General features: G+C 38.0%; 1 protein-coding gene and 1 long non-coding RNA gene across 2 annotated transcripts; both read right to left on the reverse strand.

The window, feature by feature from the left end:
• Positions 1-787: 787 nt before the first annotated feature.
• LOC139116526 (neuronal acetylcholine receptor subunit beta-4-like) lies at positions 788-7,978 on the reverse strand. The gene is made up of 3 exons (XM_070679135.1): positions 7,878-7,978; positions 3,505-4,405; positions 788-1,752 (listed from the first exon to the last, which is right to left on the reverse strand). Exons 2-3 carry the CDS (start codon positions 4,294-4,296, stop codon positions 1,618-1,620), a joined length of 927 nt encoding a protein of 308 aa, XP_070535236.1. The 5' UTR covers positions 4,297-4,405; positions 7,878-7,978; the 3' UTR covers positions 788-1,617.
• A 682-nt stretch (positions 7,979-8,660) lies between these two features.
• Positions 8,661-10,316, reverse strand: LOC139116034 (uncharacterized). The gene is made up of 3 exons (XR_011548222.1): positions 9,625-10,316; positions 8,943-9,088; positions 8,661-8,705 (listed from the first exon to the last, which is right to left on the reverse strand). It is a non-coding gene; the product is annotated as an uncharacterized lncRNA (long non-coding RNA).
• Positions 10,317-11,340: the final 1,024 nt, after the last annotated feature.

The following is an 11,340-nucleotide window of genomic DNA, read 5'->3' on the forward strand; positions in this document are numbered from 1 at the left end:
CGCAATGTTTTTTTTACAGACAAGTCCTCTGCCAGCGCCATTTTCAAAGTGTGCAGCTTGAAGTTGACGCATGCGCATACTTTCCTTTTAAACCTAAACGTCATTGTTATTCGTACTGAGGAATAGCCTTCAAAATGGCGGTGTCACGGGAGTTGTCCGCAGGTGAAATTTGGCGACTTACCAGCAATTACATGGCCCGGTGCAGTTTTTGTGTTTCAAGAACCCAGTCGATCGATTTAGTACCACGCATACGACAACACAGAGAAGTTTAAATCCCCAGGGTTGCCAACAACGTTTTATTTTACGGATTTTATTTAAATTATTTTCCAAATAGTTTCGTACCTTTAGAGTAATGTGTACAAGATAGCCGAGCGGCCACAGCCGTGTTCTGGGCGCTGCTCACAGTATGTCTCAAAAGCTATCCGCATGATTTCTGTTTGCACAGTTATTAATAAAATGCATGTTTCACCATTCAATTACAGACAAGTTGTTTTAAAATTGGCCGAGTGTATAATATAAGTAACAGCAGAGCTAAACGGCCACATCCGTGCACTGCACTGTAGTGTAGTGATGGGCACTGTTCACTGTATGCCTAAAAATCTGGCCGCACGATTTCCGTTTGCACATTTGTTAATAAAATGCATGTTTAAACATTAAAAATTCAGATAATTGATTTTAAAATTCGTCGTGCGCCTATGGTCTGTTCTGGCCATGAACTCAATCTATATAGAGGCACTTACGTTGGGAAATTTTATTACTCCAAGCAGTAATCATGACCCGGCTTTTTTGTAATTGATCAGTAAACGAATAGGAGACTCTAAAACGAGGGACTAGAAGGCAAAAATGATAAGCTGGAGAGGAACTAAAATGAAATGTTTGGAAAATTCAACGCAAACCAGCAAATGACCGCTATCTATTTTTGTACTTATCGTTAATACAACTTCACACTTTCGATCTACAACAGTGACAATAAGCAACAGTCTTTACACGAAAACGGGTAATTTAGTCGAATTAATGAAAATTTTGAACTCTGTAAACGAAAGTAAACAGATTCTAGAAAAGGTTATTCTTGTGGGAGCCGCTGACACGATAAACAACCTTAAAAACTCTTCAACTCGGCGTCTGTAGGACATTTGCAGAAATGGTCTGAAAATCACGTTTTGTTAAAAAAATGTTGTGTTTGGTGTTTTCTGACTCAGAAAATTAGAGTATGTTGGTAAACAACTCTCTTTTTTCCACTACCAGAAAACGTTATCTTGAAAATACTTAACAAAGCGTTACAACGCAGGACAACATTGTTTTCGAGATGATAAATCATGGAAATAATGGTAAGTAAAAGCATTTAGTAATAAAATAGATGATAAATAGAATTGCAGTTGTTACCTTAAATGATGTACTTAATAAAAATGTTAAACATATCTTTCTACTAGAATCAATAATGTACGTACTTGACAATGTGCGTAACTAAAACTTAGAGTAGCTTCATTTGAAATATATTTTCTCTGTTTTTCTGGTTGATCGTTCAGACATAAGCCATATCATTTTAACCACTTTACAGTCCACAAAACAAACATCATCAATATGATGTCTGCAATGCCACATTAGATCTGAAGACGTTCACCAGTAACGCTCGAAGGCAGGGGAGAGCAGTAACCAGACAAGGCTTCCTACAGACACGGCTAAATAGATGATGAACAGAATTCGGTCCAATGTCTTCACAAGTCTGTCCCATTCTTCTTGGCAATCTGTAACCTATCAAGAAACACGACAAGAAGTATGGTTATCGCCTCATGTTATTGTCTCACATCGCCGTTTTGTTCACTCACTCTGCATGGCCACGATAAATGCGAAATATTCTGTAACTTCGGAGAGTCGATTTAGAATGACTCTGTCCGGCTACATCAGCTCCGACGTTGGTAGACTGTCCGTAATGTATTTCAGATGGTATGGGCTTTGTGGATAGTGTTTCGATGCATAGTGTGCATCGATGTATTAACTTACAAAACTCTAAATGGATAAGTTCCAGGTTACTTGAAGATCTTTCCTTTGGTCATGTAGTGCACTCCGAATCTAAACATCAGTATATTTTTGCTTATCTCAGTATAGATTGAAAATATCTGGAGGGTGCATCTGTAATACCTCGGCTTTGGAATTCCCTACATAATCGACAAGTATCCGTTACATGCACAGCTCCAAGCACAAATTTGTTCACAAAAGCATATAATGTAAACTGTTTCGGACCTATTATAATTGCTGCTCACTGATTTTAATGCGTTCTAGATGTTTTCGATTGATTGATTAATTGATTGATTGATTGATCGATTGATTGATTGATTTGATTTGATTGATTGATTGATTGATTTATTTATCCATTCCTTTATTCTCGACAATAGAGGAGGCATATGAAGATACCTTTCCTTCGTACCCACAGAAAATGTTGTCTTTTTGGAATAGAAATGAGGCTTTTGCCGTATTGGCTATTTGGCACTGCAAGGCTAAGAGACTAAATTCTATAAATATGACTGGTTTGTTTACTTTTTCCTAACATATATCACATTGATCTCACTCAAGGCATCCCGAGTATACAGCGGGAATTTATTTAGTAGGGAAAATTAAAGCTGAAATGTATTATATCGCCTCCTTCATCTGATATCATTTTGCCGCATTCATTCATTCTTTGCTGTAGAATGATGTAGCTTTCCAAACTGTGCATGTACGACTTGCACTTGAAATGTAATGATGCGATATAAAATGCTAGAAATTGACAGGACATGATAAGTAAACGCTATCGAAGGAGTCGGATATCCTTTTGGACTGCAGAATTGAGGCGTTTGCAACACAAGGTAGAATTTTCACATTTTTAATGTAAAGTTTATAACTCACGTCTACTTTCTACAATTATAGGGAAAATGTGCGACGCCCTGACCATAGGCGTTTATGTATGGCCAAGGGCAAGAGAAAGGCCAACATTAACGGGCTTTCCTGGCGCCATAAATAAACATTATTCGAGATTTTTTGGAATAGGTGTTTAAAATTGGCCAACAAGTGCTCCATTTTATTTTATGATTAATCATGGTCTTTGTTCAAATTACAATTTACGTTATAGCTGTAAAGTTACAATGGTACGATACTGTTAGCTGTTAATATTATTTTTCATATTCACGGGAATGTAAACAAACAAACCATTACTGTGTAAATGTGGTCAGCCACGTGGTTCAGCTCGACCAATTAAAATAGGGCATGGTAATATAATGTCTTGCAATGTGATATCATCATACCTTTCAATTCTGAATATTTTACCTATGATCTGATCGATACTCTATTTATTTTCTTCTGTTCATGGAATTCTCGTTTTCAATACTCATCAACCAAGGAACTGTTTTCTTTTCAATTTCTCTGTGGCGTCATCATCAACTGACGTCATACATGGCGTGGAAATCGACGATAACATACCTAGTTACTATTATAACCAGAAAGCATATTTGATTCATAAAGTGTACTCACTTGACGAGGGGCATCGTCCTTTAACCCCTCAACACCATTAGGATGCACCGTTGGAACTGACACATGACCATTTTCATCGTTGAACAGTTCCCCCTTGTCCACGTGTTCCTTGACAACCATATCCAATGCAACACTGTTATCATAACCTCGGCTGGATGTGGCGACGTTTCCAAGTTCGATGTTCTTATTGGTCGAACTTCGTCTGTACCGTTCCAAGGATGAACTACTCCTACATAAGAAGATTCTCCGAATCCATGGACTCGGAGATCTCCTTGATGCTCCCTTTCGTTGAATATTTAACAAGATGGTCGACATGACAACAGTTGACGCCACCATACCCATATCAAACAACAGCATCATACCCAACAGAGAACCGTAGTTGGCATTTGTTGGAAGGGTTTCTCCCACGAGCAGTTGAAAAACGCTTAGTGCGACCAGAAGAGAAACCGCAAAACTCAGCCGTTCGCCACAGTCAGGAGGAAGCCAGAACACACAGAACGACAATAGAAACATCATGTTACTCGGAAAGACAATGTTCATCAAATAATAAAGAGGGACTCTTTCCATTTCCAATCCATAAATAGCCAAAGATTCGAAAGCCAAATCGACATAGTTTTTATGAACTTCAACCTCGCTAGATATACCAGTTAGTTTCCATTCGTAGTTTTTGTATTGTACCACCTCTTCCACAGTCAGGTTTTCCTGGACGTTCAGGCGCACTTCGTCACTGTAGTACGCGGTCGATGCGAATCGTAAGTAACATGTTTGACGATCCCAAGGAAAGTACTGCATGTCAAGATAGCAATGACTGTCAAACTGTGAGATGGATATCAATATGACGGTTCCATTCGAAAATACGTGGTATAATGGAGGAGGGGGAGGGGTCACCGCGCCGTCAAACCTGTTGGATAAATTTCAATCACATTGTTACTTTTGCAGCTATTTAGATACTTCTCATAATTTCATGATTTTTTTGACCGGTTTACAGTTTACTTGGACAATATTTTTATTATCCAGAAAATTTAAGTGTTTATGTACAATGCCATAAAAGTTGAAAGTTTTTTCCCTATAGAAATACTGGTAACAAAGCGAATACCCGCCATTTTGCATTTGAAATTTTGATGTATAGTTTTAGGTGATGTGGTTTTCACTTCCGGAAATTCGCAGAGTCGTCCTTGAATTCTCAGTCTTGATTGTGGAAGAACATAATTTGAAGTTTCCTCGAGCAAGTATTGAATGTTTATTTTCTAGGTGTACCTATGTCACTGTGAATAAACTTTGAGATTGAAGGTCAGTAAACCTGATTAATTAGTGAGCAAAACGCAAGAGGTATCGGCAGATCAATCCACTGAAGCACGTTTGTCACTTAACTCAAAGTGACGTAATTTATGAGACAGTGCAATCACTATTTGTTGTAAATATTCGACACAAAAAAAACTGTCTATTCTAAGAGAGATTACTGATCCATCTCTGCAAAGACCATAACCCCTGATGTTTTTCTTGTAAATTAGAGATGCGTCTTTCGCAAGACTCGAAAGACTTCCATGTTTTTCAAACCAGCAATTTAAATGAGTCGGCAACTTTAATGTCTGTCTTATCAACACATTTTGTGTGTACTTTAGAAGAAAATGTGTGTGATTAATATGCGAATGTAAACGGTGATATTAAATGCCCTGTATTGTCTAAATCGAGGTGTTGCCAACACTGTCGGGTGCTATTAACAGTTAAGCGGTAATATGAGTCGATCATAAAGGTACCAACTCTGCAAAGTTGAAACATTGTTTAGCAGGAGTTCAGACGTAGTCTAAACAACACCACCACATATATCCAATCACTGTACAAGTCATATCACTTGCTTTCAGGTGTAGTTGTTAGTCCCCACGGACATCGTCCGGGGGGACTTATAGGTTTGGTCATGTCCGTGCGTGCGTCCGTGCGTCCGTGCGTGCGTCCGTCCGTGCGTCCGTCCGTTCACGCAGATATCTCAGAGACGCCTGCAGCGATTTCATTCAAACTTGGTACAAGGATTACATCATATGTCATACAGATGCACGTCGATTTGTTTCCTTATACGATCCAATATGGCTGCCAGGCGGCCATTTTATTACGATTTTTTCATGTACAGAGCAATAACTCAGGCATGTTTCAACTGATTTTATTCAAAGTTGATACAAGGACATTGACCAATGTCATAGATATGCACTTTAATTTTTTTTGTGATACGATCCAATATGGCTGCCGTGCGGCCATTTTGTTACGATTTTTTCATGTACAGAGCCATAACTCAGGCATATCTCAACTGATTTATTCAAAGTTGGTACAAGGACATTGACCTATGTCATACATATACACGTAAATTTGTTTTGTGATACGATCCAATATGGCCGCCAGGCGGCCATTTTATTATGATTTTTTCATGTACAGAGCCATTACTCAGGCATGTTTTCAACAGATTTTATTCAAAGTTGGTACAAGGACATTGATCAATGTCATAGCCATGCACATCAATTTGTTTTGTGATACAATCCAATATGGCCGCTGTGCGGCCATTACGATTTTTTAATATACAGAGCCATAACTCGGGCATATCTCAACCGATTTTATTCAAAGTTGGTACAAGGACATTGACCTATGTCATACACATGCACATTGATTTGTTTTGTAATACGATCCAATATGGCCGCCGTGTGGCCATTTTATTAGGTTTTTTCATGTCCAGAACCATAACTCAGACATGTAACAAGCGATTTTATTGAAAGTTGGTAAAAGGAGATTGACCAATGTCATACACATGCACATTGATTTGTTTTGTAATACGATCCAATATGGCCGCCGTGTGGCCATTTTATTACGTTTTTTCATGTCCAGAACCATAACTCAGACATGTAACAAGCGATTTTATTCAAAGTTGGTAAAAGGAGATTGACCAATATCATACATATGCACGTTAATTTTTGTGATACGATTCAATATGGCTGCTGTGCGGCCATTTTGTTATGATTTTTTCATGTACAAAGCCATAACTCAGGCATATCTCAACCGATTTTAATCAAAGTTGGTACAAGGACATTGACCTAAGTCATACATATGCACATTGATTTGTTTTGTGATACGATCCAATATGGCCACCATGTGGCCATTTTATTACCATTTTTTCATGTCCTGAACTACAACTCAGACATGTATCAAGCGAATTTATTCAAAAGTATTTTTATCACAGACCTAATGAAGAGGACTCTATCCTCTCTGAGGGCCTGTAATCAAAGTACCTATTAACAAGTGGGGACTGTGTCATCAACGATGACTTGTTTTGACTACGTCTGACCTGCTGCAAGGCAATGTTTCAATTTTTGCAGAGTTGATTTCTCTGTGGTCGACTGGAATTACTGCTCAGCTGATAATTACACCTGGCAGTGTTGGCAACACCTCAATTTAGACAGTACGTCTACTTCGCGTAATGCCAATGCTTCAAAGCAAACCACTGTATTACGCCAAAGAAAGCATGTCATAGATGTAGCAGCCAGAGGCGAGCTTGGAAGACCAACACTTAGGCTAATACACACAAACTCGAACAGACTTATCATGCTTATCAGGTTCAATATAGCATGGCTAAAAATGAAAAGATTGCTGGGCATCAAATTTAAGACAAGTTTTATTTTCTTATGGCTTTGCTGAAAGTTGGTACAATCAAGGAATAGAGGATGAGACATTGTTTTTATCCTTATTCAGACCACGATGTTCGAATATTGATACGCAGAACTGGCACGACACAATCATTAACTATAATAGACTTGCCTCATATTCATTGTATAAAACTTCTCGTTGTCTTCAAAACTATCTTTGTATTTCAAACCTGTTTTTAGACTCTGTCTGACTTCATTTCGTATATCCGGTCTTAGCTTAGCTATAGAACAGGGGAGACACGAAATTTGTGTTTCTTTGACACTGAGTAGAAACATCTCAATAATTAGTATCAGAGTCAACCGGTTAGAGTGTGTGGCGTTGAATATTGCCTATGCTAAAAGCTGTAAATCAGTCGAAGTGCAAAATTCTCTGAGAACGTCAGACATCTGTATGCATGGATAAATAATCTTTCTATCCGGTCAGTGGAGAAACATTCAACCGCAGACAGTACGACATGTCTGTAATGATAACTTTGGTTCACACCATTTAAAAATCTACGATTACCTTGTTTAAACAAACGGTGAGCTGTCCACATTTGTCACTTTTTCACTTTAGGTTTATCCTCTTGCGAAGCTGCCACCATTAAAGTGAAGTCAGCGCAATCATAGAGGATATAAAATAAAAAATCTCCTAAAATAAATTCCTCATGTTACTTTGTGATCAGTTGGTTCGAACGGAATGATACCTACGCGTTTCTGAGAAAAACCCTAGGAAACCATACCAAATCAGATGGTACCAATATCTTTGTAATATCAACGTGACTCGACGGGTTCCAACTCAATCGTTTGTCAATCCATGTCTGTAAATTACACATTTAAATTATAACTGTTAAATTGATCAAATCGGCATGACAAACAGCCCGTTGATTTTGAAACGTGCCTTTCGTTATCATTAGTCTTTTCGTTTATACGGCTCCATTCTCTGAAAGGACAACTGCTTTACAGTTCATTTCACGAGAAGTTTTCTCCTCACAAGATGTGACAGTACCAGAAGTATGACAAATGTGTATGCAGGATTCCCCCTTACCCACTACTAGCTGTTCAATGACGTTCTTGCCTGCTCTAGTCGTTGTTGCCCCAGATCTGTATTCCCGATTAGAGAGTATACTCCCTCCCCTCATTATAAGCAGATAAGGGAATTGTCGGAACTGCGCCTGTGCGACTTTCCTGTTTTCAAACAATATATTGCATGAAGAAATCTAGATGCCTCATGTCAACATAGCTACAACACTTAAAATTTTATGTACGTTATGGCCAACATATTTTAACTTTCATCACTCTCCAAGTACCTTGGATGCAGTGTTTACCTTGGTCGTATGGGTCCCATACGACCTTTGAGCGCAGTTCAGAGACACCCCCTTTAATGTTGGAACTTGTGGATACCTTTTGTCGTCTGTATATACCTCCCGTCTTCATTCAAGATGCTTAATGTGTTACATCAATATTTTTATCTCTCATTACTCCTAAACTCACCTGCTTTATGATACTGTTTATTTTCACGTACTTATTCTTTTCTTCCTGTAATCAAACATTTACAAACAATTACCTTAATGAGGACATGATGATCGAGGAATGTATTGTCATTTCGAATGTCTTGCAGACGACAGTCAACTATTTCAATAATCATTGGCAGTCATTTTCTTTGTAGTCGGTAATGAAAAACACGCTTAAACTAAATCAAAGTGCTGATATTTTGATAAAATATTGAGCAAGGTATAGCTCCACGATACAAGCCCAGAAAACAGATGTACTTACAACGTCGGCAACTTTAACTATCGCAAACTCTAAATATACATCTACCACATCTGATCTGCTGTCAACGGGACGAGATAGGCGATTATAGTCTGCCAGTAGCAGATCCAAAAGCGCTTTCTCTTCATCTGCCTGTACCGTACATAACACTAGAAACAAAGGACATTTACGTTGATTATGTGATCGGAAAAGTTCGTTTCCTGTTAAAAGCAGATTGCCAAGCAACCTAGTACTATGCATTACAAACAGGAATCCGTTGATTACCTGCGTATATACCCTATGCATGCTGCTTTTATTCCAAAAATAGCATCGGCACAGATGATAAAAACTACCAGCGGGGTGTATTTATGTCCAAAGCATACATTTCAAACCATCATTTGTACTAAATGCACAGTTGTAGTACATTTGTTGACCTCGGTAAACCGACAGATCTGAGACTTATGTTTTTGCCTATTGCGATAATCCGCGTGTTAACAAGCACGCAATGCTGATAGTCGAGGCAGTACTGGGACATTGCTGATCTAACCTCAGTATTGTTCGAAAAGTGCGGCTTTATAAATCAATATGCGCCAAAATAATTATTCACACTGACAAAGCAGATCATGCCCAGTAATACGTATGTAAACAAATAACCGGCAAAATCTGTGAACGAAACTGCGTTGCACATAAGCGGAGATGAACCCACCTGCGGTCAGTGCAATGATAATCACTGTTTCTCGTCTTCCAATCATTTGTACTTTTCACAGGCGTTCCAGCTCCAAGTACTGCCTCGGCTATAGCTAAGGTGATTGGTGTATGGCGCTCCAGCTCTGCGATGACGGGCTACGTGACATCCTTTGACCCATACAGCGGGCTGTTCAAATAAGAGTATCAACTCCCGCCTTGAGATTCTCTTTTCCATTCAAAGAAGTAGGTTAAGAAAATTACTATTTAATTTCTTATTTGAACACTATTTATGAGGCCGTCAAAAATTCATTTGATCTGTAACAAATTGGGCAATAAAGTACTTTGGTTTAATTTCAATAACAGCTCGGATGTGAAGTGATAGAAAAAACGGGGTGATGACCAAACTTTCCACTGTCGGTTTCCATGTCAACTAATTACCCTGGTCACATTAAAGCATTGTTTGCCTATAGGCTCATAGTTCACTTAAATTATTGACTCTTTTGCACGGTGGGAAAGGCTAACAGTAACATTACTGTTAAGTCATTTATAAACACTGATACAAGCATGTTGCCTTCAACTTTGATTGTGGTCGAGCAAAGTGTTTTTAGCTGGCTTGATTGAGTTATGACAGGCTGTTTGTTTTCAATGAGCAACAGGATTGTATTCTTGTAGTTAAATGAGGCAACTTTAAATAACACGATTGGAACTAATTGGGGATAATTGGATCTTCATATTTTTCAAATATCTCAAATTGTGTTAGGTGCCTTATAGCTGAATTTGGCAATATTACAAATAACTAATATAAACATCTCTTTCACTTGAAAACAAAAGCAGATGAGCTTACGTTTGCAGATTTGACTGACATTACTTCATTATCCAATTATCTCAAATTAGTTCCAATCGTGTCAAACGTGAACCTCATCGCATCCTACTGAATGGATTATAAGGACAAACGGAGTATGGTTCAATGTTCGGTTGTCATTAGACATGAGAGTTAAGTCACAGTGCGATATTGGCAATGCTAATAGGGGATACCATAAGACTTTCTGCATTATCTATACACCTGTTTGCGTACTACGAAAATTATCACAATGCGACATAGGCGAGGCAAAAGGTTTGATCATAAACCAATGATGTGCATTACCTATACCTGTTCACCTACTACGAAAATTAAATACTCGTCAAGGGATGATTCATTGTACACCTGTTATTGCAATATGGTGAATTGCTAGGTTCATACTGTTTAGAAATACTTAATCAATACTTTGTTCACCAGGTATATTTCGCTATGATAGACACTGACATATGAATGTGACACTTTTGACGAATGGTGAGTTAAAATACACATCCGCAAGTTACAATATGTCAAATCGCGTCAGTACTTCGCTCGATATAAGTAGATGTATATCATTATGTCGACCAGGCTTAATTTATGTTATTAAAGGTTTTCGTATTTCCCGAAATAATATTTAATTTGCGATTGAAATCTTAATCATATACTATGATTATTTTGTGAAAATGTTATCTCGAGAATACTGAACAAAGTGTAATATTGTAGGACAACATTGCTTTCGAGATGACAAATCATGAAAATAATGGTAAGTAAAAGCATAGATGGTACATACAACTGTACTACCTTAAACGATGCACTTAATAAAATTGTTAAATATATATTTCTACTAGAATCAGTGTACGTACTGGACAATGTGCATAACTAAAACATAGATTTATATGA

The sequence above is a fragment of the Ptychodera flava genome, chromosome 17 (genome assembly GCF_041260155.1).
Source record: "Ptychodera flava strain L36383 chromosome 17, AS_Pfla_20210202, whole genome shotgun sequence".
Taxonomy (NCBI): domain Eukaryota; kingdom Metazoa; phylum Hemichordata; class Enteropneusta; family Ptychoderidae; genus Ptychodera; species Ptychodera flava.

Bases quoted from the DNA above. Each gene is read 5' to 3' on its own strand.
- LOC139116526 (XM_070679135.1), bottom strand. From the start codon at position 4,296: ATGCAGTACTTTCCTTGGGATCGTCAAACATGTTACTTACGATTCGCA. The intron at 1,753-3,504 runs GTGAGTACACTT...GTTTCTTGATAG, and splicing joins AGGACGATGCCCCTCGTCAA to GTTACAGATTGCCAAGAAGA.